Source organism: Lolium perenne, chromosome 6, assembly GCF_019359855.2.
Source record: "Lolium perenne isolate Kyuss_39 chromosome 6, Kyuss_2.0, whole genome shotgun sequence".
NCBI lineage: Eukaryota > Viridiplantae > Streptophyta > Magnoliopsida > Poales > Poaceae > Lolium > Lolium perenne.
In genome coordinates, this window is record NC_067249.2 from 71,296,557 (window position 1) to 71,321,034 (window position 24,478).

The 24,478-nt window shown below is 39.0% G+C and overlaps 1 protein-coding gene across 1 annotated transcript; it reads right to left on the minus strand.

Moving 5' to 3' along the window:
- Nucleotides 1–259: 259 nt before the first annotated feature.
- LOC127307645 (nuclear pore complex protein NUP205) lies at nucleotides 260–23,191 on the minus strand. Its single transcript, XM_051338389.2, has 44 exons — nucleotides 22,935–23,191; nucleotides 22,740–22,835; nucleotides 22,008–22,082; nucleotides 21,805–21,909; nucleotides 21,606–21,716; nucleotides 20,567–20,726; nucleotides 20,307–20,389; nucleotides 20,074–20,193; nucleotides 19,737–19,964; nucleotides 17,608–17,697; nucleotides 17,261–17,416; nucleotides 14,784–14,900; nucleotides 14,506–14,712; nucleotides 13,651–13,752; nucleotides 13,436–13,567; nucleotides 12,675–12,805; nucleotides 12,484–12,603; nucleotides 12,121–12,238; nucleotides 11,159–11,356; nucleotides 10,948–11,066; nucleotides 10,329–10,479; nucleotides 10,130–10,242; nucleotides 9,976–10,057; nucleotides 9,804–9,890; nucleotides 9,636–9,713; nucleotides 9,327–9,521; nucleotides 7,892–7,984; nucleotides 7,708–7,821; nucleotides 7,475–7,633; nucleotides 7,334–7,389; nucleotides 7,179–7,251; nucleotides 6,895–7,085; nucleotides 6,594–6,804; nucleotides 5,810–5,974; nucleotides 4,181–4,351; nucleotides 3,967–4,101; nucleotides 3,229–3,372; nucleotides 3,032–3,154; nucleotides 2,860–2,952; nucleotides 2,032–2,160; nucleotides 1,716–1,816; nucleotides 931–1,050; nucleotides 769–844; nucleotides 260–596 (listed from the first exon to the last, which is right to left on the minus strand). The coding sequence occupies exons 1-44, from the start codon at nucleotides 23,079–23,081 to the stop codon at nucleotides 513–515; spliced, it is 5,559 nt and encodes a 1,852-aa protein (XP_051194349.1). The 5' UTR covers nucleotides 23,082–23,191; the 3' UTR covers nucleotides 260–512.
- Between the last annotated feature and the right edge of the window lie 1,287 nt (nucleotides 23,192–24,478).

The window sequence follows — 24,478 nt, forward strand, 5'->3', positions numbered from 1 at the left end:
CAAGACTAAATGCAAAACTGCAACTAAAAATTAATCAGAAGCCAGTATGCGCCCTACAGGAAACTAAAACTTACCGAGCCACGCAGCACAAGCAGTACCTAAACAGCAGGCTGCGCCATAGATAACAAGAACAGCTACTGCGCGAGATTTAAGTTGGGTGGGTTATGGCTGGAATTTTGTCAGTTCAGCACCGTCATACCCAAATCATAAAAACACTCCTACTATATATAAAAATGCCAAAACCAAGGATAGTATGCAGTTTTGACAAGAAATCCTCCAAATTATGAAGCCAAATTGCCACATATCTTGGAAAGTGGAGGGGATCCATTTACAAACTTGACCAGACTATTTGATTCCTGATCAACAAACCACAGCAAAAAATTGGCATCTCGCTAGGGCGGCAATTGTTACAACATGTGTCTTTATACAACAACAATGTTACACATATAGAAATCTAGCAAACTACACTTATCCTACAGACATTTGTATTGTATACAGCTCCCTGACATTTCTCACATGGCCATGCTTCTTACAGTTGTCTCTTTCAGAGTGCTAACAGATCTGTGGAACAACTTGAGATTACGTCCAACCTTGTCCTGCGAGGGGCAACAAAAGAATTGTTTCATTTTTGGTAGGACACTAACCCCAACAAAACCAAGCATGAACCAGAAGTAGATCCCGAACATCTCAGCAAGCTCAATAGAAAATATTCATCACTTCACAAAAGTTTGCTGAACGGATGAACAGAAACATTCATGAGTTTAATACCTCTTTTAGATTCTCTAGCCTTTCCAATATAGGGAGTAGTTCATCAGAAAATGAAGACAGATCTTCCGCACAAGCTCTACAAATATATAAATGTGATTTTGTTAAGACTTGAAGAATAAAACAGTAAGAAAAAATCTTTGCACAATTGATAAATATTCATACTCATCATGAAAATGAACGAGGAGAATAGTGATGGCACATTCAGCGACTTGGAGTAGAAGTGTTATAAGTTGGTCTCGGTTGCCAGCCATGCAACACAAATCTATCATTGCAATATACCTCCTGTAAAAAGAGAAACATTCTGTGGTTATCTACTAAAAATGCAGTTGATGAGGAGTGGATAACATTAACCCTTAATACCAACAAAAGTACTGAAGATTATTGCAGGATAAGTATACTTGTGCATGATGCAGCGTCTAGCAATAGCAATGATAATACATTAGAAAAAAGAAGTATTGCCACCATTGAATATTGATGTGCTCAGATTTTTTTCCCTATGCCATCCCAGACAGAACAGAGATTTTAGTCAAGGTATTAGGAATATTTTCATAGTTCGCTATGTTTTCTCTTTCAAATATGTGTATTATTAATGAAGACAATATAGCATCGCGTACCTTTTTCCTAGATAACTCTAACTTGTTTGGGAATCCTTGCCCACCCTTAGTCTACAAGGCGACTTTGTCTTAAGCTAAACATGTTTAAGCTTGACCAAGCTAGAAAATGAATATCAACATCTAGAATAACGAATGAATATACTACAAAAGCATATTTGATGATAGATTTGGCATTTTATGTGTTGATATTTTTCCTATAAACTTGGTCAAACTTAAACGTTTCTGACTTATACATGGATGGCGGGAGTAACAAAGGTATTTGAATGATAAGATAGAGTACATGTGAGCCAAGAGGGTGGGCAAGGATTCCCAAACAAAATAGAGATCGCGCACCTTTTACGGATGTTATCGTTCGGCGAGATGCAATCTTGCTTCATGCATACTTTTATTATCTCATCGACCTCCTTCCTAGATAACTCATTCAAGTCACGAACCTACAGGATGAAATAGACATATTAACTGTTGTGGAATCAAAGATTGAGAGCATAAACATAATCAATTTCAAATCCAAACTAAACCGCTCAGTCCTTTCCATCAACTCCAGATATGTATGCTAACTTTCAACTGCAGATTCAGTGTGTATGCTCCTTGATATCTGCTCTAACTAATATATTTAATGTGGAAGGTACTAGCTCGGTAAATTGAATACCTTATTTAACAACAAATATTTTTCTTCACCTACTCTCTCGAGAGCAAGTGTTACAGAGTTCAGAAGATCTGAAACCATTTGAAGAGTTGGTTGCTGCTGACCATGTTCGCTGTTATCACCGACTGAAATCTGCAAGGTCAATTTGCAGAATGTTAGCAACGGCATATGAAAAATATAAAGCACCAAAGAATTGGACTGCATGAGACTTATACATGAGCAGCCACATATATAATGCTGCATTGGCCACTTAGTTCAATTTCATAATCTCCTTTGTTGATTCGGTACAATGGTACTAACTGCAAAGTGTTTTGCACGATTGCAGGAAGTTATCTATATTGGTTAGCACTACATAGATCACGTTATAGAAAATTTAAACATGTTTATTTTGTAAATATCATAAGTTAATGTGTTTGCACAAGCATATTACTTCAAAATGAACAATCAAAGTTCCATACTCAAGACCGCCAAAGCATCTATTAAGGCCATGTGCAGTAACATGTGGAACATAATTGGTGTAACATTTTTAACACACCAACTGGAAATTTTGGAAAAATCTGGAATTTAACAGCATAAAATATATATTAAATTTTAATTTATAGAGACAAACAATAAAGGCTACTTCACAAACCTCACACCTAACGACTACACCGCACGAGTAACAGATTATTACTAACAGCATTCTGTCAAAACGTATGATGACTGCACCAAGATATCAAATCTCCAAAAATACTTATTATCCTTTATTGGTATTTGGTATGAAACCTGATAGTATGAGAGGACATGACCAAGAACAAAAAATGAATATGGGTTCAAAATTACATCACTTACTTGAAACCGCATATTCTTCTTCGTAGCCAGAAAATATAGGTAAGATATCAGGCCAAAGCAGAGACCAAATAATACCAACTCTGACTTCTGGTTCTGGTAAAGCAGTGAAGTTTACATGTATTAGCAGAGTCCCAGGTGCATAAGAGAGCATAAATAGAAGACAAGGGCTTACCTCAATCATATTTGGTGATTGAATGAGATTCAGAGACCCAAAATCAAGACTAAAAAGAGAATGCATCATTGAGAATAGATCTTGGACATAGCTGCATTCATCATTTTCCTCATATGCCCATACCTATAAAGTATAGGGTGAAAGTGAATCCGCCATAATAGAAAATACCAAAGTCAAATGAGAAGCAAATAGCAAACCTTGCTGAGAATAGAAACCACCATATAAAGCCGCTCCAAGGTGAAGGCATTAGCTCCAGATATGTTCTCTCTTAAAATGCTATTAAAAATTGACTGATTTTGCTTGGCAAAATCCACTATCTCACGTACAATTTTGTTCTTCACCTGAATCAAAATTCAAGTTTCAACAGAAGGACAGAAATACAGAAATTCTGTAGACTACTATTAAAGCAAAAACTGCATCTCAAGTAAAGCTCATTGTCACTAATAGGGCCGCGATCCCCATCAAGACTGTTGATTATGGAAGCTCAATGCTACTTAGATCGAATTTTTATTTAATTTAAATATTTAAATGTCCCTGAAGTTGTGTCATTGTAATTTTCAGATTGACAAAATAGGAAGACTATGGGAAAAATTATGCTACATTAATTACCCCAGTCACAAGTGTGATATCCCTCCAACTGCATCATCAAGTCGAGTATATTTCCATCTAATTTCTCCTTTTTTAAGTTTGTTTATTTTTAAAAATAATATCACGAGGTCATCCCCAATTGTGACTGTCAAAAAGTTTAACTTCCAAAATAAAATGACATTTAACCTTCATAGTTTGTTCTGTTTCAGTAACCTTTTTTCCCAATGCATTATGCACATGTCATGAAAAATATGTGGATTCCATTATAGTAGTAACTATATAAATTTTATTTCAGAATGCACTATGCATATGAGATGAAGAAATGTGGATCAGACATATAAGCTAACCTCAAGAAAATCAGCTGAGTCCACAAGTGATGTGAAAGATGTGACTATTCGCAGGACTGGTGCAGTAAGTGAACGCTTCTTGTCAATTTCCACAGCTCGTTCCTTCACAACATTGGAGTTTAGCCTTGAACTTCCCTGATAATATACTAATACTGTAAGCGCGTCTGCACAAAAAATAGGTAGTTAATTAAGAAATAAAAGGTTCATGGCGCACCTTTTTCTGATAACCCAAGAGGTTGCATGATGAAAGATTTTGTAAAGCCCCCATGGACAATAAAATCTGAGAGCCATATTTGCCATAATGGTGACTGATTCTCAGAAGTAACGAAAACTGAGCATCAGCAGTGCAAAACCGTTGTGAAAACTCTGAGGAGAATGACATGTCCTGCAAAACCAAGAGAAAGTTGACAAAAAAGACGGGGAAAAGCAAGACCAACGGACAAAGAGCTAGACACCAATATTCATTGCTAGTGATAATTACAAACCACAAGCTATAGGGCATGAAAGAAAATCTATCACAACAAACCGTGACTAACCTTTTCCACACAAACCCCATCTTAGTGGGGTGGTTCATCTTTAATACTAGATATGTGTACTAAAAGACAAAATAATGAAAATAATGCAGTTCTCAGGCTTCATAAAGCCATAGAGATATGTAGTCACAGCCTTTCCGTAAAAAAACATAGGCATACCTACAGTTTCTCGTTTCAGAATTCCGAGAGTAAAAAAGGCCATAAAACAATCAGATATAGGGGTTGTTCGATACATGCACAGAACCTGTTTCCTACAAGTCAGAAAAACAACCTAACAGAATAAAACATTGTTTGGCTAAGCTCAAGATTCTGTGGATATAGAGAACTTGGTTCTCGGAAACCTCAGATTTCGCATTTTGAGACAAACAAATATTAGTAGTTTTTCCAGAAAATACATTTCCATGTAGGTAACTCCTTCTGTCCCGCTAGTTTCTAGCAACTTCATCGCATCTGCTTGCCTTTTGCCGTTCGTCACCTCGGAAAAAACTTTTTTAACCCAAGCAAGATTTTCTATAACCTGATTCTTAACCGAAAAAATAGTAAAAATGATTATCCTAAAAGTCAGTCTAAAACCCGTTTTCTAAAATCTGATCCGTAATCATGACTAACCAAACAACCACGTAGACACATTGGCTGGACCATATATTGATGGTTTAGGATCAATCAATAAAACAGACATCTTTCAGGAAAATCCCTAAGCAGTTTCACCTTTAAAGTCCTATCCCGACACCCTTTTAGGAAAATGAAAGCCACACTTACTCGATATGCACTTGTCAAGCTACATTAGGGGAGCCAACGCAACCAAAAGTCCAAACTGATGAAAAGGACTAGGCAATCTACTTATACACTTCAACACCCCCTCTCACACGCGACACAGAAGTCAAGAGGTGGATAGAAGAACGGAGGGTGGAACAACAATTTCAGGATAAACTGCACAAGCCAGGACGCGAACTCAAGACATTGGGCTCTGATACCATGTCAAGGTTCATGCACTAGCCATTAGAACCAAAAGTCCGAATTGACGGAAAGGGCTAGGCAATCCACTTATACACTTCAACAGCACTATCCAAAGCTGATATGTTTGCCTAGACTAATTTTCTCTTCTTATTCTCTTATTTTTGTGATTATTATTAATTACACTGCCTAAGTGTAACACTGACACACAGAGAGACAAGAACGAAAAAGACGCTCCACAACACAAGCACATATTCATTTGTTGGCAATAAGGGAGTGGTTTAATAAGACAATGCCTAAAACTAGGCAAGAAATATTCAAGAAAATGTTAAAACAAAAGGAAACAAAGCTTACACCTTTGAGAAATAGTTGCTAACATCACTTAGACAGGATCTGAGAATTCCTCGACTTTGAAGCTGGTTTAAGAAATACTTGTCATGGTCAATACTAATTAATGAATCAAGAACATAAAATGAAATTGCTTTCCCAGCTTCGCTTCCATGGATAGCATCCTTAGTAACCTGTAATAGAACAAAACTGTAATGAATCATAATACATTCAACGAAGTGCTTAGTAAATTTACTCAATTTACAACTTCTATGAGTCCTAGGGTTGGTGGATAACTCTTATCATACAGCAGTCAACAGTTCAATAATTACAAATTGAAAATGGTGTATGCAAGATCCAAAACCATCTCAAGATCAAGAACACCATAACCACGACCAGGTGTGGTGATGACAGGCAGATGGGCAATGCATAAAAGAAGTCCACATGGCCTCTTTGATTGAGATTTAGTGGTACTACATATCCATGTCCGAGATGTAGAAGACACTTGCAATCATGAGAATGTAAAGCCAAATCTTTAGAAAGGAATGCTACCCAACACTGTTAAGAGCATCATCTAAAGCATGAAAAAATAACATAGAAATTATCTCCAATCTATCCATACATATTGTCAAGATTGGCCTAGTGTCAACTGAGTTATTGTTTGTTGTTAGTAAAGCTACCCAGAGTATTTGGTCACAAGCTACCTCACATACATCTTCAGACATGACAGGGTTTTGCAATTCAACTGGTTGGTGAAACACATCAAACATTACAAAGTATCATTTCTTTCATATTAACAGAAGAGTGGCTAACCAAATCAATGACTGCTTGAGCGTCCTTCCTTATGATAGCAAAGTTAGCACGTGCTAATTCACTTTGTTCCTTCAGAACCTTTTGAAGAGTGAGTTCATCGTCATCTCCCTCCTGTTCTTCGAGTAGCAAGAAACGAATAACTGATGGAGGAACATCAGAGTCGAGAATGCTGCCACAATATTGGAAGTAACTCAATAGTAATGCATATTGGCTGCAAAAGACAATCCAAAGTCTCAATTTAAATTTATAGGAGAGAAGTTAAAAAAAATGACACTGTAGTCACTTATGACGCTGAAATTACCGTCTTCTCAAGGTTTCAGACGATTCATTTCGGGTTATTGCCATAATGAGCTTGAACAACAACGAGTTACAGGCTGCATTTGACAGCTGTTTTGCCGAAATAATGTCAAGGCAAGTAACTGCATCAGAATCTGCACCAGTTGGGCATACGAATCTTTCATCCCGGAGTTTAGCCATACAGGTCAATGCTACCTTGAAAATGATCAAATGCACAAATTTTCATTAGTCTGCAGAAGGTATTGTACTTGATTGATAATTGATGCATGGCACCCATGACTAACTTACATTGGTTAAAATATACGCCATTTTCACTGAACAGTCTGGAGATGATGTGGCACCCAATGAAGCATCAAGGAGCCTGCAGCATTGTGTCCAATAAGATTGTTACACTCATCAAGAACATAGAGTTTAGATTCTACGAGAAAGGAGGCTCCACTCACTCAAACAATAACTGTGAACGGTCTTCAAGCAATGACATCCTTCTTGATACAGCAACCTGGGATTAAAAAGAGAGCAAACAGTGTATTATATCAAATTTCCAACACAACGAAGTTAAGCAGCCATGCAAACAGCACACTCACTTCAACAGTCTGAGACCAGCTAGTCAACATGTGAAGCTGGGCTGCCTGTTCTTCAAGATTTTTGTTATATCTCCAGGCCCATTTCAGCATATGATGGAATGATTCCTTTAGCTCGCCTTTCTCAGACTCGCTCAACTGTGTGTGCAGTTCTTGGGACATCTGAATATCAAAAGGAGCAACTTGTAGAACACAATAAACTCAAAAGATAACATGAACATGACTGAACACACAACCTGGATAAGTTTTTGATGGAAGGCATCCAGATCAATCAGCCGATCACCTCTCTCCGAAAAATAATATACACCGCCAAATTCAGATGTTGCAGAATTTCTTAGGATCTCTTCAATCTATGAATACCAAAAAGAGGATGAGACATAAAAAACAAAAATAAGAATTCGATGGGTTTAAAATGCACACCTTCGACTCAACTCTCAAATTTGAAAGCAACTGAGGATATTTCATAGAAGTGTCTGGACATCTGAACTGTACAACTTCAAGCAATTCCAAAACCTGTGAAACAAATAACACATGAGATTTCTAGCATGGAAAAATTGTCAAGACATCTTATTCTCACTACTAATGAATAAAAGTTTTAAAAGTGGATATTTCTCGAGTTCCGTGGTGCACTGAATGGTGGACCATCATAGTGCATGTGCAGACACGACTTGTGTTGAGGCCGGTGCACCATTTGAACTTCCAACCACTTCTGAGTCCATTGTTCAGTGGTTAGGCCATCAATAATCCCAAATCCATGGCCACAGAAGTCAAAAGACCCTCAAGTCTGTCAGTGATGTTGCCACCAGATGGTCCCTCGTCCAGAGGGGCTGGCCTTTGTTTTCCACAATTCACTCGGCTTGAAACCAATTTTCTGGATATCAAGCACCTAGACAGCTCCACATTTTACTTCTTTTGGTCCATAAACATTGTCTGTGCATAATCTAACCATTTGATGTAGTTGCACAGGTACTAGAAATTCTAATAGATTTCTAATTCATGTGTATGGTATCTAGTGATATCAAAACATGGCCCACTAGAAGATGTGATACTAGTTTAAGGTTACTAGAAGGAACTGACAAAAAACCAGGAAAGCAGCTAAAGCAAGTTGGACAATTAAAGGCAACTGCAGGAATTATATCTGAGATGATGATCAACCAGTAAGCAGAAACCATCATATTCCCATCCAGACCTCTGTGGTTATGGTACTGACAGATTTCGAGGTGCTATCACTGAGAAAATAAGATATCCCAATAATTGGGCAAAGCTGCAATGAGGTAGAAAACAATAGGCCCTGCCCCAAAAAAAAATATGTCGTCACAATGGAGATAGCATCGTACTTATCTAAGTGCACACGTCCAACTGGTTGCTACTGGTGACATCGGTTCCATGAACAGTTTGGTTTATGTATAATCTGTATATACTCAAGTGAAAATCAAGTTCAAATCTCACAATCAGACAAGTTTCCAACAAGCTGCATTTTGTATGGAGTACCTAAGACACCCGGTAAGCAATAGTACACTCAATATCTTCCCATTTTACCAAGTGTTTTCAACAGAACGCTCGGCACAAAAGCGACACTCTGTAAATAAGTTGACATGTGTCCACTCTAACCGCGCTTGACAGAATCTAGATGGTGAAACTTATGGTACCGAGTGTTTTCGCTAGGAACTAGGAAAAAATCATTTAGTATACCAATCCATGGATGAAAATAATCAGATAACGATAATAAAAAATACTGATAACAGTCCACACACTAAATCACGGATTAGATAGACACTGACAAACAGAAACACTATTTCTTCATTCATTACAAAAAACATGCCAACAAACAATAATAGCAGACATTAAGCATTACCTTATTTCTATTCATTGGTCCATTGCTAGTGTTGATGGGAGTGCCGGGAGATTGGAACATGCTTGCATTCTTCATGTTCTCAGTGCAGTGACCAAAAGTGTCATTAAGAATAGCCAGAACAGCCTCCCGATACACAGATGATGATATATCGGATACATGTACTGCCAAAGCTAGCATCTTTAGCAACCACGCCCTCTGAAACCAATAAACTAAAGTTTAACAGAAGAAAAATACCAACAAAAGACTGATATTGAGAAAGATTTTTCCCTACGCGAGTAATCAAGAAAGATCAATGTGTAAGCTTAATACCTGATGGAGAGTGCTGATGCGAAGAGCTTGATTAATGTTCCTTTTGGGAAGTGGTGAAACAGCAATGGTTTCCACATGCTGATATCAGTAAACACAGAAAATATGACTTCAAATTGAAGTGTTTAGCTATGTTAAGTCAACAGAAGTAAAAAAACAAGGAATGTGAACCTTCGAAAAGAACTGATACTTCGTTGTACTCAGGAGATCCATGACAGGTCCACAAGTTAAAGGATCAAGACATAGCTCGTACAGAAGCTGAATTCAGACAAGGAAAATGAATTTTGTTCCAAAAAAAAGTAAAATAAGAAGATCTTACTTCTGCCAAGCCAAGAAAACAAACCTGAAAACTGAACTCGTGAAGTAAGGCGTTTATATCAGGTTTTGTCACTTTTTCGAGATTGTCAAGGATTATCTTCAAGCAACTGCAGTATAATGACAGTTAGTTCATCAAACAAATTACATCACTACATGTAAGCACGCAGCATGAAGTTAACCTGTAGTGTGATTTTGGTTTTAGAACAGTTCGTTCTATAGGTCCATTGACATCAAATCTTAAGAGTAAATGTGTAATGTTGGGAGCTGGACGACAAATATTGTCAATAAGTAGCTGCATGAAACATGTCTAGCACAGTTAGAAGACACATATATTAAGTAGTCCATAAGAGAAACTCGAAGATAGATACAAACAGCAACCTGTAGTATTAGAACACCAACATCATCTTTTGTGTTCTCTATGACCTGGAAATCATCAAAACGGTACTCCAAGCAAGCAGCATAATCCTCGATTACAGATTTAGAAACATTATCTTTCAGAAGCAACTGTACAAGCCCAACTATTCTAGAACTGTCATGGAAAGCAACAAGTGGTAAGCAGACTGGTATATTTCTCTTCAGTAAATTGTAGATGCTAATATGAAATAAAACACATCTCCAGCAATTAGCAGGCTGAAACAGGCAGCGTGCAGGAAAAATAGATTGGTTATCAGTTTTATTAACTATTGCAAAAGGACTTCTAAAGACTGATATTGAAAAAGATTTTTCCCTACGCAAGAAGTCAAGAAAGATCAATGTGTATGAGCTAGTACGATTTGTCCCTACGCGAAAAATCAAGAAAAGCAAGAAAGATCAATGTGTATGAGCAAAAAGTAGAAGAAATTGGATTCCCATCTGAAACAAGTGGTAAGCAGACACAAGTAATATTACTCCCTCCGATTCATAACTAGGATGGATGTATCTAAAACTAAAATGTGTCTAGATACATTTATATTGGAGACAATTAATATGGATCGGAGGGAGTAGAGAAAATCCATACCTCAAGATGCCCATGATTTTTATTGAACACTGTTGAATTTCAGGAAGATAATCATATCGGACAAACTCCAGCAAAGCTATAATCTGTCTATGATTTTGAGATAATACAACATCCAAGGGCTACATAATTCAAAGGACAACGGGAAACAATGAGTTAGAGAACAATGACCAACAAAAACTAGAACAATGACATAACAAGAAAGAATAAAAACCTGGTAGAGTGGACGGAAAACATCAGCAAGAACCAGATCTCTCTCCATTACAAGAATAAATATTTCAAGTGAAAGATGGACAGTTTTCTCCAGAAGAATCCCGTAAGTTTGGGTAGTTCGCTCATTAATAAGAGTGTCAACACCCACTAATACGATGTTCATAATATTGCGGAAAGCAACCTTGCCACACATGAAATCCTGCAGTAGTTTCACAACCACGAATTATTTATACCACGTATGGAGGATATGTACAAGTTCATAAAATATTTAGCATTAGAAACATCAGGATCAAACGTATATTTATGACATCGAAGATGGGGCATAAAGCATAAGCGAATCAGCTACTGGAGCAAGGAACACTAGTTTTATATAAAATTTAAAAGCACATAATGTATACTGACCCTTCTTAAAATATTGTCCTGTTGAGAAATATCTAGTTAAGTAAACAGATGTGTACACTGTACTTGAAGTTGATAAGTGTGAGAATCAATATATCGAATTTGGTGATACATTCCTGAAGGAGCTTTCTTTTCTGAGCTCATAATGTTGCTACAAAGGTATGATATATGGAAAGAAAGGTGACAGCACACCTGATGACAAGTGTCTTGCAGAATTCAGTTTACAAGTACAGTAGATGAGTAGAGCAATATACTTTGACTTCTATTTTTCATAGGGCGATCGAGAATGGTATCAACCACTCTAATCATGGAAACTTAAACTACATATATGGCATGATGCCATACAGCCCTTGACCAAATGAAGTGAAAAGGCTACTAGAGAAACATAATAGGACATATTACTACAGATCAGGACTAAGGAGTACGCGGTGCTTACAGAAGACATCTAAATGGAAGAAAGTTTGTTTTTGAGAGATAAATGGAAGAAAGTTGTGAATGTGATGAACTCACTAGTACGATATGTGTAACTTGCATAGATCTAAAGGGCAAAATAAGTGGACATACTTTGACTAGTTCTAGCACAGGGAGCTGTTTCTCAATTGACGCATTCGATGTTGAAGGTCCAGACGTGCTAAAAGCAGCATAAATATCATCATCCTTTATGTCGTACATGCGCAAAACCCTGGATTTGAACAAGCCAAGTTATTTTAAGAGCATAATTGCACTGTACAGCAAAACAAACTGCAGTATAATGCTGGATTCTTTCACTAAGCTAGATATTTCCCATGGCTGGGATAGCTTACTACATTATACAATTTTATTTACTTTCTTGTATATAACTTGTACATAGTTGATATGATTAGGCCTCTCTAGACTGTTCACATACCAAAAAAAAGATAAAAAGAGAGATGTCAGTCATTTACTCACAGGCGAAAATGCTCCAAGCAGGCAAGTGCTAATTCCCACTTTTCCCGAGGGTCACCATAGGCTCTTTGGGGAAAAGGCCCAAAGACATCCTCATATACAAACTTAAAGATACCCATGAACCTAGAGGGGAAAAAATACTCTTCAAAATGTTTAAGATCAAGCATAGGCTCAGAATAGTTAGTAATAACTACCTACGGCCTTTGTCACTTATGTTTCTTTCTTCTGCAATGAGAGCATTGACCAAGTTGAGAAATGATATGGTTGACGGATAACTCTCCCTCCTTGCTTCAACTTCATTCAACTCAAACCTCATGTCATAGACCTAAAAACAATACTTTCATCAAATTAACCAAGCTACTTACACTTAGTATTATATAGGAAATTACAAATAAGATCATTTTACCCCCTCAAGTTCTCAACTCATGCCCATCAAACCTCATCTCCAAAACCGAAAATATGCCCTAACATGCTAAATGACAGCAATGTGAACGAGCAAACATGTTATTAGCAAGATCTACAATCAATTTAAGTACTCCCTCCGTTCCTAAAAAAGCTTCTCAACTTTGTCAAAATACGGAGGTATATAGACATGTTTTAGCTCTAGATACATCCATATCTAGAAAAAGTTGAGAAGCTTTTCTTTGGAACGGAGGGAGTACATGTTATGTCCTTCCTAACATACACAACACGAGACCGAGTCGATATAGTTTCCTATATATTGCTATGAGACAAGTTACTTAAGTAGTTACTTTGTGACAATCCATTTAGATCTATAATTCATTTGAGTATTGCTTTGTGACAAGTTAGATCTATAATCAATTTAAGTATACTTCTTAACATGTCTCACGTTGTATTGCTTTGTGACAAGTTATTACTTATGTCGCTGAGTAGCAGATATTACCCGCGCGAGTTAAAACTAAGTAAGTATTTTCCAAGTGAACTCTGGGGGTACCTGTGTTGCTGTGTGCTGCCCAGGTGAAACCGTAACCACTGGAAGATCATATTGTTCAAGATAACTCCAAACAGCATCTTTCAACTGGGGTGAAACTTTGACAAAAGCAGTGATTGAGTTTCGCAAAGCCCCCTGTACATGAATTAGCACAAATTATAGAAAGCAAAAAACCCCAAAAGATGCCAAAAGTACACATGTAGACATAAAACATGTACCTTCAAATATGGGGGAACATTTTCATAGCTTAGAAGCTTAAACAAAGGTTCAATGTCAGGGAACCATTTCCTTCTTTCAGATGGATTTCCATTTTCCACCACCTGGAGTATATAGATAATTTATGCAAAAAAATTAGAAAAACGAGTACTGCTACATAACAAAACAATGTGTTTTTTAGACAAGCCAGAAATAGCTCCTTTCTTCAGAAAGAATATATGTAAGAAGACAGCTGACTAGCAGAAACAGATTAATTTCCTAACACATGCACATGAACACGTACCAGAAGCAGCATTATTTTATAGATCAATACATCATTGACAAAAGCAAACAAAACTACAGAAAACAGATCTAGCTTAAACCCAACATACACAAAGAGAAACAAGGATCAGACAAACGACAAATTGGACACAGGGACCAGTGAGATAACATGCTACCTAGAGATGCAAGTGGGCCAAGATTAGGGTTTTCCCCTGTACCCTATTTGGTTAAAAAATGAACTAACAAATTTGGATGACATCATCATTTTAGTTCAACTTTTGCACAAAAGAGGGTAAAGGGTACCCTAATGTTGTCCCACTTGCATCTATACCCTCGCTGCTATTCCGGAATGCCAGTAATAAAATAAACAAGGCAAGGAATAAAAATATAAGAACGACTTGAATTTGCTAATATACAGTCTTACTGGTATTCTCAACTTTACCAGAAAGAATATACACTTGACAACATTTCCTCATAACTAGAATTACAGCGTAAATGATATGTCAGGGGGAGCTAATGGTGAAAAGTAAGATTCAAATATTCCCAACCACGAAAGATGATAGAAGGCACACGAATAAGTGATGGAAATTGCAAACCTTCTGAAGGACAGCTAAATACGCAACAAGTGCCTGTGCATCCCCCTCTGGAAAATCAGGCAACATGCTTGTGGCAGATTGAAGGGATTTCTTAAACTTTTCTTCATAAATAGATAAGCAATCAAACAAAGTGTTCCATCCAACTGAGCGGTAAACTTTTCCCTGGAGCAATTCATAGACTTTGGCAGCACCAACTTCACTGGAAGCCTGACAAGTCCAAATAGTTCAGTCGGAGCAAAATATGGAGCAAATAACAGAGCAGTAAACATTTTGCATACCAAAGTACTAAGAAGTCCAAGGAAGGCCACAAGAGTTTGTGTATTGGTGTGATCTTCACCTGCATATACGACAAAGGTCCACAGTTCCTCGTTTCCATGCACTAGCTCAGGCTCTTTCTGATGAGAACACAAAATTACAGCTCGATAAAGCAACGAAAAAATCAGCATGTGAGCACAGGTTTTTAAGGTAAATGTGAGAATACTTAAATGTCCTTTTATTGAGAACAATGGAAAGTTAGCATAAAAGGAGATAACAAAGGCAATCAAGTTACTTTAATGTAAAACATGAATATCATGTTACGCTCAAGCAATTCTCTTGGTTACAGAAATAATACATAAACATTCATCCAGTTGTCACAAAGGGGACTGGTCCAGAACAGGTTTGTTGAAGCTCAAACCCAAACTCAACTGACAGAAACCGTTGATTAAATCAGTAGCTTAGCCACGCTAGGTCTTGACCAAATTACAACGGTTGGCAAAAAAACACAGATCTTTGAGTGGGTATCGAATTGATGCCTAGGAACCTAGGTACAGGGAGCACTTGTCATATTTATAGATATACTTTTTCCTATCCAATAAATCTAAAAGGATGCATCTAACTATGAAAACAAATTTTGGTTTGAATCAGTATTTCTGGCATGAATGGAAATATTGATAGAACCACTATTTGTGAATTTAATAGTAACTAGCACAATGCCCGCGCGTTGCCGCGAAAAAAAGATTTTGACGTTGTGGATTATATTATAGGTGCATGCACGATGATATGAATTTTTTTTAGTTTACAGTTGCCGCGTAGAATACATGACGCCCAAATTAGTCCACGTGTGTAATCCTAGCATTAGTTTGCCCATTCAGTATTGAGCGGTGGCTTCTCTTCTGAGGTGAATTCCAAACATTTACCTCATATGTCCACTTTTGGCACAAATTCAATGTGCATGTCTCACACTAAAACCCTAAAAACTATTTCTCAGGTGTATAAATAATAAAAATAACAATAATATGTTCAAAACTTTGCAGAACCTTTTGTTTTAGCTAATTATAAAAAATGCAAACATAAAACTTGCTTGAACTTTTTAAAATCTGTCTTCTCTTACGGATATCTTTTCTGAAATTAAAGCTGGAAAAGGAGTATTTAGAAATAGCCCCCTTTAACGGAGGTCGAAACCAGCTCGAGGGCCCAGTCCGCACGCATGCTAGCCTAGAGAGACCGTGAAGCACGCGCGTCATGTTCGACTCTACCGGACTCCGGAGGACCCATACGACGCCTCCTCTACCACTACCAGAGCTGCTCAGCCCCAGCTTACTTGATTTTGGAGATCGCCCGTGCTCTTTGTCTTCACCAGACCTATCCCGACTGGCACACACATGGTCAAGTCCTCCACTTTAATTTCCAGCCACAACTGCTTTGCTTTTCAGGTAGCGCTTTCCCATGCCTCACAATGGCAGGCCCATCATCAGCACATGGTGAATTTAATTCCTTCCCGATCACTATATTTCAGATCAAACAACGGCGCTGCTGCGTGTTGATTCCCAGCTCGGCTTGCTGATACTCTAGCTAGTTTACAAACGCATACGCATATAAACCGGTGTGTCTCAGTTCAAGGGAGCGAGGTGGGACTATTTTCTTGACATAAATGATAAATCCGTACGACCAGATAATGGATCGGTATTCCAGGAAGCACAGGCCAAACGACAGAAGAAGCAACAGGCCAGCCCAAGAATTCATGGGCTCACGGACGGCCGGACGGGTGCATGCGATGGAAGGAGAAGCAGCGCTCTGATGGTCGAAACAAACAGTGAATCGTTTTTTGCTAAGCGGTGGCATTCTATGTAAATTCGACTGAAAGCCAAAGGTAAACCCAAAACGGACGAAATGTTTGGGGAGAAACCTTACTTCCTTTATTAGTAGGTAAAGATATCAAATATGTCCAAAAGTTCCCAAAAAACTGTATTTTTCACAAGTTCAGCAAAGAAACTGAAATCACACATCATATCATATAGTGCACAGGATAGCTACAGACTTGACTCAGGTATTTTGGAAGCACCAAAGTACTATTGGCAGCCAGCCAGCCACAAACAAGTACTCCCTCTGTTTTAAAATATTTGAAGTTCTAGGTTTGTCCTAAGTCAAACTTCTCTAAGTTTGACCGAACTTACAGGAAAATGTGTATTGCAAAAATGCATTGCATGATGAATCTAATAAAAGTAAATTGGTGTTGTGGATGTTGATATATTTTTCTACAAACTTGGTGAAATTAAAGTAGTTTGACTTAGGACAAACCTAGAACTTCAATTTTTTTGGACCCGAAGGAGTAATTTCTAATTACAGACAATGACCTAGTTATAAAACTATGATAAAATCATAAAACTAAGAATATGAGGTTAAACTTGATGACATCATGCTATATCATGTACATTTTCAGGTCCATAAAATTCGATTTTTTATTAGAAGAATATATAAATGAATGAAGAAATACCTGGTAGATTTCTCCAACTAGTTCCAGTAGGGATACAAAAGGCTGCTTAGTAGGCTGACCAGTCTGTTCTCCGCTTATATTAAGATCTTCTCTATGATCCCGTGGTAGAGCATATGGACTGAGAGCATTCATTGCTTTTTCCTTGATTTCCTTTATCTGTTGAAGAAGATACTATTATTGTTTTCTTTTGTCTTGTTTGCAGCACGAGAGAATAGAGAGGTACTTGGCAGTTCGCATGTTTTCCCATTGTACAACTTTAACGAAACAGTGATAGCATTTTGTTGAAACGAAAGAAACTAGAAACCTTGTTTGGAAAGTGCCAACATATTTTGAGGAACTATTCTAACCTTATCTCTACAAGTTGGATGGGAGAGAAAGCACATCATCAACTTGTGCGCATAGCCAGTGTACATGTAAACAATGTCATCGTCATCATTCTGCATGAAATGAGAGGAAACAGTTATACCCAGAAAATCGCATACAACCCCCATATGTTAAACAGATATTTGGCATTCTTACACAAGAAATCTTACCGATAATATATATGAAAAGAAACAAGATGGGCCACAAGAGATATTGATCTCGCATTTCATGTGCCCAATGGCAAATTTTGATATGGAGTTGTAGCATTATATCAACAACAAAAAAATAACCACTACTTAGCATCTAATGATAACCCTTATTGTATGTAAATACTCAGAACATATCAAAATATTGATTACGAGTCCGATGATGGTGGTGAACTTATTTTGCTTGTTGTGAACTTATTTTGCTTGCTTGTTGTCAACTTGTTTTGGTCTGTGAACCTTGAGCCATTTATCACCAACCTAACCTACCATAAGAACTTATTTTGCTTGCTTGTTGTGAACTTGTGATGTGTTGTTTGCTGGTTTGGTTTGCTACTTTGTTGTTCTTGTGATGCGACTATGTGAGTTGTGAGAGCTATTTGTGGTCTGTGAACCTTGTCACCTATTTGGCTATTTGTGTTGAACCTTGTTATGAATTATTCGGAATGTTATATGATGTGTGGCTGTCATTTATCTTGCCATGTGTGGCTGCATATCGCCATACTATGTGGCTGCATATTTTCACATGTGTGGCTGGCATGTTAATGTACTGAAGCATTTTCATAGATATGGAGCACACACTAATTCACATGTTCAATGTTGTAGGTTTGTTGCCTTCCGGTTTGGACGCATCAAGATCAGACCGTCCAGGTAAAAAATCTATCTCTTGTCTACCTTTTTATATGCCTAGAGTAGCATATTTAAGTATATTACATAGCTGGGAGCATGGCAGTATGGTGTAATAATACATAAAAAACAAGATATATGTTGTCAATATATTGCCATTCTTGACCGATTATTCCAGTTAATTGGCCGATTCACCTATTAATGTGTACTCACAAGCCGACCGAGCAGCCACCAGTTAACGAATTCCTGAACATTGGATGCCAGTGGTGGCAGGCGGGCACACAGGCAGCGTTAGGCGCTGGGGTTGGGCGTGGCTTCTGCGACGCCAGACGATAGGATGACGCTGGAAGATGATGTTCAACATGGAGTACTGGGGGTAGGAAAGAAGGGCCATAGCGGCCGGAGGAGGGATGACTGGTAGCCGCTGTTGCTATCTCACTGCCTGGATCCCCTTTTGATGCATTTCATTTTTCACGCCCCATTGGATTTTCTGTCAGCTTGGGATATACGATCAAGGGCGATGCGATTAGTTTTGCACTCAAATCTAGCTCAAAGGCCACCGTGAGTGGGGCCAGGGATGACTGCTCGACCACTCTACCGGCCGGCCGCCCTTGCAGTTTTTTTCCATTAACATGCTGTAGAGTTTGCTGGCACTTTGCAATAAGAAAGGATCTGATGCTATCTAGCTGAATTCTGTATTTGTTTTGAGGTGGCGTTCTCCTAATAATTAGGCTTCCTTCTGTTCTTTATTTCTCTACAGGGAACTGAATTCATAGTTATGGATGCTGTCCTATGTACTCTTCGGCTTATACACGGCTGATGAATTGTTTTGCAGTACACCGTCATGCTATGCATCTACCTAATAAGACATAAAAAAATGAGCATTTCAATTCCTAATTATTCTCTTCAACTATTAGCAATGGACCATTCTTTTTAATATTTATTCAATTGTATAGAGACACACGTTTGATCAAGATAAAACTGATTTCAAATAGTGAAATTATCCACAGAATTAAAATATTCAAAAAATGTCAACCCGCAGGATGCCCATTTGATTTAGTGTGACACCGTAGCAACGCACGGGTTATGTGCTAGTATTTTTAACATTCTAAATGACCCTAAAATGACAGTTGTACTGGAGTAATAAAATTGCCGAAGAAAAATACTCATATGTACAAAACAATCTTCCGGTGCTCAACGAGTGGTGGTCATAATGGTTAATTGGTATACGATTATCAAATTAAAATACCAGAAGATGATCTAATAGTCTTGAGTTGCTATACCTGGTAAGCAGCTGTTTGCATAACACGCTCCCGTAAAAATTCAAAAGCATTCAGGCGACAAATAATATCCAGACATGACCAAATATCAGCCACAACTCCGGAGGAAGCATTAATTACTGAGTCTCTTGCACTATTTTGATCTTGTGTTAACATCAAAAGAACAGTCCATGCAAGGCGCACAATACCAACAAATCCTTCGACGGTGGTATTGTTACATGTCCTCGTCACCTGGCATTATAACAATCCCAGCTTCAAATGAGCATAAATTTTGCCATATGTTCCAATTACACATGGATTAGTTTGATATGTAAATTTAAGCATGAGTTTTAAAGCTTACTAGCTCATGAAATTCACGTCTGAACGAGGAATCAGATGGCAAAGATGCTTTCTCATGGGAAGTACTTAGGGCATCAGAAACAAAAGTCACTACAAGAGAGAACAGAATGCCATAGGTGATCTGCAAGGATAAATGATAGTAAGTATTGCATGACAAGTTGACAACACAAATAATTAAAAATTGCACGAATACCATTTCTACAAATATCAAAGTGACCGGTTCAAACTTCAAACCTGAAGCTCAACACTAGTATTTTCATTTACTTCAGCTGCACAGTCTTTTAATATCGAAAATGTATCCTTAACCTCCTTGGGACCTAAATGAATTTGCAGACAATTAGTGGCCGTTCTCTGTAACTTAAAGTGAACAAAAGGGGATTCCTACATTCCCACTCCAGGAATGCTAATGAATAACAACGATTCAAGTCATTACGTAGGCGTATCAGAAGATCACAACAGGTGCTATCGCAAATCTCACATTGCATTGAACTCACCCATCAGTTTGATAAGTGCAGAAAGAGCAAGGCAGTGACTCAAACTTAATCTCTCTCGGGAGACAATGGCACGCCTCTCAACAAGAGCCCCTCTGAAATCAAGCACATAACTCTCGGAGCTTGGTCGACCAATGCCAGACGGTTCTTCCCGATTAAGCTCCTGTGGGAAACAGATATGAAATTGTCAGTGGTCATTCTTCAAGAGAGTGAAAAAGAGATGTAATATATACAAATGTATCCTGGAATGAGTTAAAGAGAGGTGACACCATTGCAAATGCTTCCTGGAATGAATTGTTCAAACATGCTACTCCAATTTCAAAAAGTATGCAGTGCTTTGGGCATGGCAGACCGTGATATGTTACTTAGACTATCAGTTTCTATAGTAGTATGTTCACAAAAAATATGTGAAAACATATCGTATGAAAGTACTTCTAATGGTAAACTAATGACATTATGTTCATAGAATCAATCTAGATAGCTCGGTAGTTGTGGTCAAAGTTGGAAAAATTAGCTACACGTTTTCAAAGGTAAACATAAAGCTGAAACATCCTAACTACGAATAGAACTGCAAATAGGATTTCAAGAGGGGGGGGGGAGGGGGGCAGCCACAGAAACAAGGCCCTCCAAGGTATAGGTGAAAATGATGCGCAAGCCCCCTCCTTTTGTCCATTAATTTAGTTGTAAATTTCAATCTTGAAGCTTGAGTTCGTAGGGTAAACTTTAATTCCTCGAAAGAGAAGGGTTCGCACAAAAACAGCAAACGCGGCTTCGGTTCAACCGGAAACACAAATTTTAGTGGGAAAAGTATTTCATGTTGGCTGTGGCCTGTGCAAAGAAAGGCTGAAAAGCTAGCAACTTTGTCCACCAGATTCATTTGTTGCGAATTGAGTTCTGAAGCATTTGCATGTAAGTTTTCTTTTTCAGAATTTTCTAAAATCCGCAATTGCATTCTTCTTGGGCCAAGACCTAGGAGATAAGTCCATAAGAAGAAGAAAATGTGATGCAGCACATTGCATATTCAAGTTCAGTGAAGTCCAACCTTTACAAGGGTGATTATCCGCTGCCGGAGACCATCGCTAAAAAGAGCCTCCATTTGACTTTGGATTTCATACATCAGATCAGCATCAAGCCCTTGGTCGAGTACAACAGACTACAGAAGATAAAGAAACCAATGTAAGTGTCCATCAAATCTCAAATTTTCAGTACATAGCTGGGATGAACTTGAATCGGTAGACTACCCGCAACAGAATGTACAGAGAAGTTATAAGATCTCTCCTCTCCATGTACCAAAGGCCAGCTGCAAGCCTATATATTTCCAGTGGCTCTCGACCATATAGAACCCACTACAAAATCACGAGGAGTGTGGGGTAAGGTAAATGGTCAAGTGCAAGCATAGATAATAGGTAGAAAAAAAAGTAGACTTCAATTCTGTAAATTATACCTCTCTGTTGGCAGAGACTAGCAACCGAACACACTCGATTTCATTAAGATTGAGTTCGTCACTCAACTTAAGGGCCTGAAAAATGAATAGACGCAAACTTTAGCATCAACGTAGCTACCAAAAAGATACCAGAAGCCATACAATGCACTGGTTATAAAATATTTTGAGCATAATTAGAAGGTACGCATTGACAGAAATGTTACACCAGTTTTTCATGGTTCAGCAACGCAACATCCGACCGGAAAGAGATGAGCCCTAGTCATACCTAAACCTGACACTTGCAGGATCCTAGCCTACCAAGAGCAGACCTGTATGTCCATGCAACATTGATGAATAGCCTACTTAGCACCACAATCACAGCCCAAAAAACAACAATCCGATCCCTCCTCCTGACAAAATCCCTTTATACCACAAGTCTACCAAGGAGAATTAACGGCTCGAACTACCAAAAATAGAAGGGCTGAAGCAATTTGACATGCTCAGAAAGAAGTGACAGATGCCACCAGCAAAACCATAGCTCATCTCAACAATATTCGTGTGTTTGCAATCGCTAATCTTGTCTCAGTTATCTACCAGAGACTAACCAAACTTACATGTTTCTTCGAGAAATCGAAAGCTATCTCAATGGTAAAGCACCATCTCTATATATTCTGAAGCTTCAATTAGTTGCGCCCAACACGTCACACAAGGTAAATGCAGCTTGATATATCAGGACGGAGGGGGGAAACTTACAGTCTGCACGTCGGTGTCATCAAGCGTGATTGGCGGCATGTCCGGGAGCCGAACCTCCTTTGCCTCCACCTGAGTTCGATCGGACGCCTTGGGCCCCTGCACGCGCACAGACGGCAGAGACGCCAAAATCAGAGTGACCCCAATTAAAACCGAGCTCACCAAAAGTAACTCTGCAACGAGGGACGCGGGACGGACCGGGTACGAGAGGAGCGCCCGGAAGGCGGGGGCGGCATCGCGGAGGGCGTGGAGAAGCTCCACGCGCTGCGCTGGCGACGGCGGCGCGGGGCTGAGTAACGCGGCCTCGACGACGGCCAGGAGCTCGCGCGGGGGTGGCGGCGCCATGGGCGGCGATCTCCCTCGCCGGAACCCTAGAAGTCGGCGGTGGCCGGCGGAATGGGAGGGGGCGGATTTAAAACCCTAGGTAAGCTAGAGGCAGGCTTCTGGGTTTTGGGGCTGCTTATTAGGACCGAGGGAGATGAGCTGTGGTCGCGTGACTCCTACGATGTGGTTGCGACATCTGAGCCGTTGGTTACTTCTGAATGCTTGTCCTGGACCGTCCAAAATGCTACAAGAGATTAATTCTAGGAGAATTATGAAAAAGAATGAGACACACAGATTAATATCATCTCCTTCCTGAAAATAAGTATTTTCACTTATCAGCTTGACCATAATCTTATTGACGAATCGTTTTTCTGACCTAGAGCTATGGCGACAGCCAGGGCGACTAGGGTTTTGCTTTCCCCGCCGCAGAAGTTCACGTTTGTGAAGCTTTCATCCTACCCTAGGCCGAGGTGGTGGTAGATCTGGATGTGGTGGTCGCTTTGATGATACTTCCAAGGGAGGGTGTGATAGAGAGCCTATGGGGCGAAGACGGTTTAACCAATCAAGCTAGCGGCATAATGCATTAGATTATGTGGAGGGGGTGGCAGTAACTGATGAGCACCTGAAAGATACAACTACAAGTCCTATCAAACCATCTGACATGGTTATGGATGATCTGGAGAACCAAAACCTGGGAGCAAAGAGAGCTTTGAACAATGATTTTGATAGGGTGGAAGATCGTATGGGGATTGGGTAAGGGAGGGGTCCCTCTGATGACCCTATTCTGGTTGTTCAGAAGAAGCATGTGGTATATGATCGCAACAAACACTCGAAGAAGACTGGATCAGACTCCTCTTTAATAGAATCAGCGGGTTCCCTAGATGAACCTGCCCGGTCGCAATGAGGATATTGTCCTAGAATTGCCACGGTTTGGGTAACGCTGCGGCAATTCGAGCGTTGATGGATGTCCTAAGGCGCCACAATCCGGATGTGGTTTTCCTTACAGAAACCCATCTTGATTGTTACCTAGCTCAGTGCCTACACTGACAAATGAAGATGGACTTTTAAATTGTACAAGGAAGTGATGGTAGGCGGGGAGGTATTCTTATGGTGTGGGAAAGGGAAGTAAAGCTTACACAAATTTATGCATGTCCGAATTTTATTGATGTATCTATTACGGAGGAAGATGATAAGGAGTGGAGATTTACCAGTCTCTATGGGGAATTCAAATGGGCTGAGAAATACAAAACTTGGGATAAAATCAGAGGAATCCACCAAAATAACAATCTCCCATGGATCATCTTAGGTGATCTGAATGAAATTTTGTATGAGCATGTGAAGGAAGGAGGAAGGGTCAGGCCGCAACAGTACATGCAGGCTTTTCATAATACCATCGATACTTGCGGTCCTAACTGATA

Excerpts from the sequence above, each read along its gene's own strand:
- LOC127307645 (XM_051338389.2), bottom strand. The coding sequence starts at position 23,081 with ATGGCGCCGCCACCCCCGCGCGAGCTCCTGGCCGTCGTCGAGGCCGCG. Across the intron at positions 14,901-17,260 it reads TAGTTGGAGAAATCTACCAG|AAAGAGCCTGAGCTAGTGCA; the intron begins GTATTTCTTCAT and ends TGTTCTCATCAG. Across the intron at positions 7,634-7,707 it reads TCCATCAAAAACTTATCCAG|ATGTCCCAAGAACTGCACAC; the intron begins GTTGTGTGTTCA and ends TTTGATATTCAG.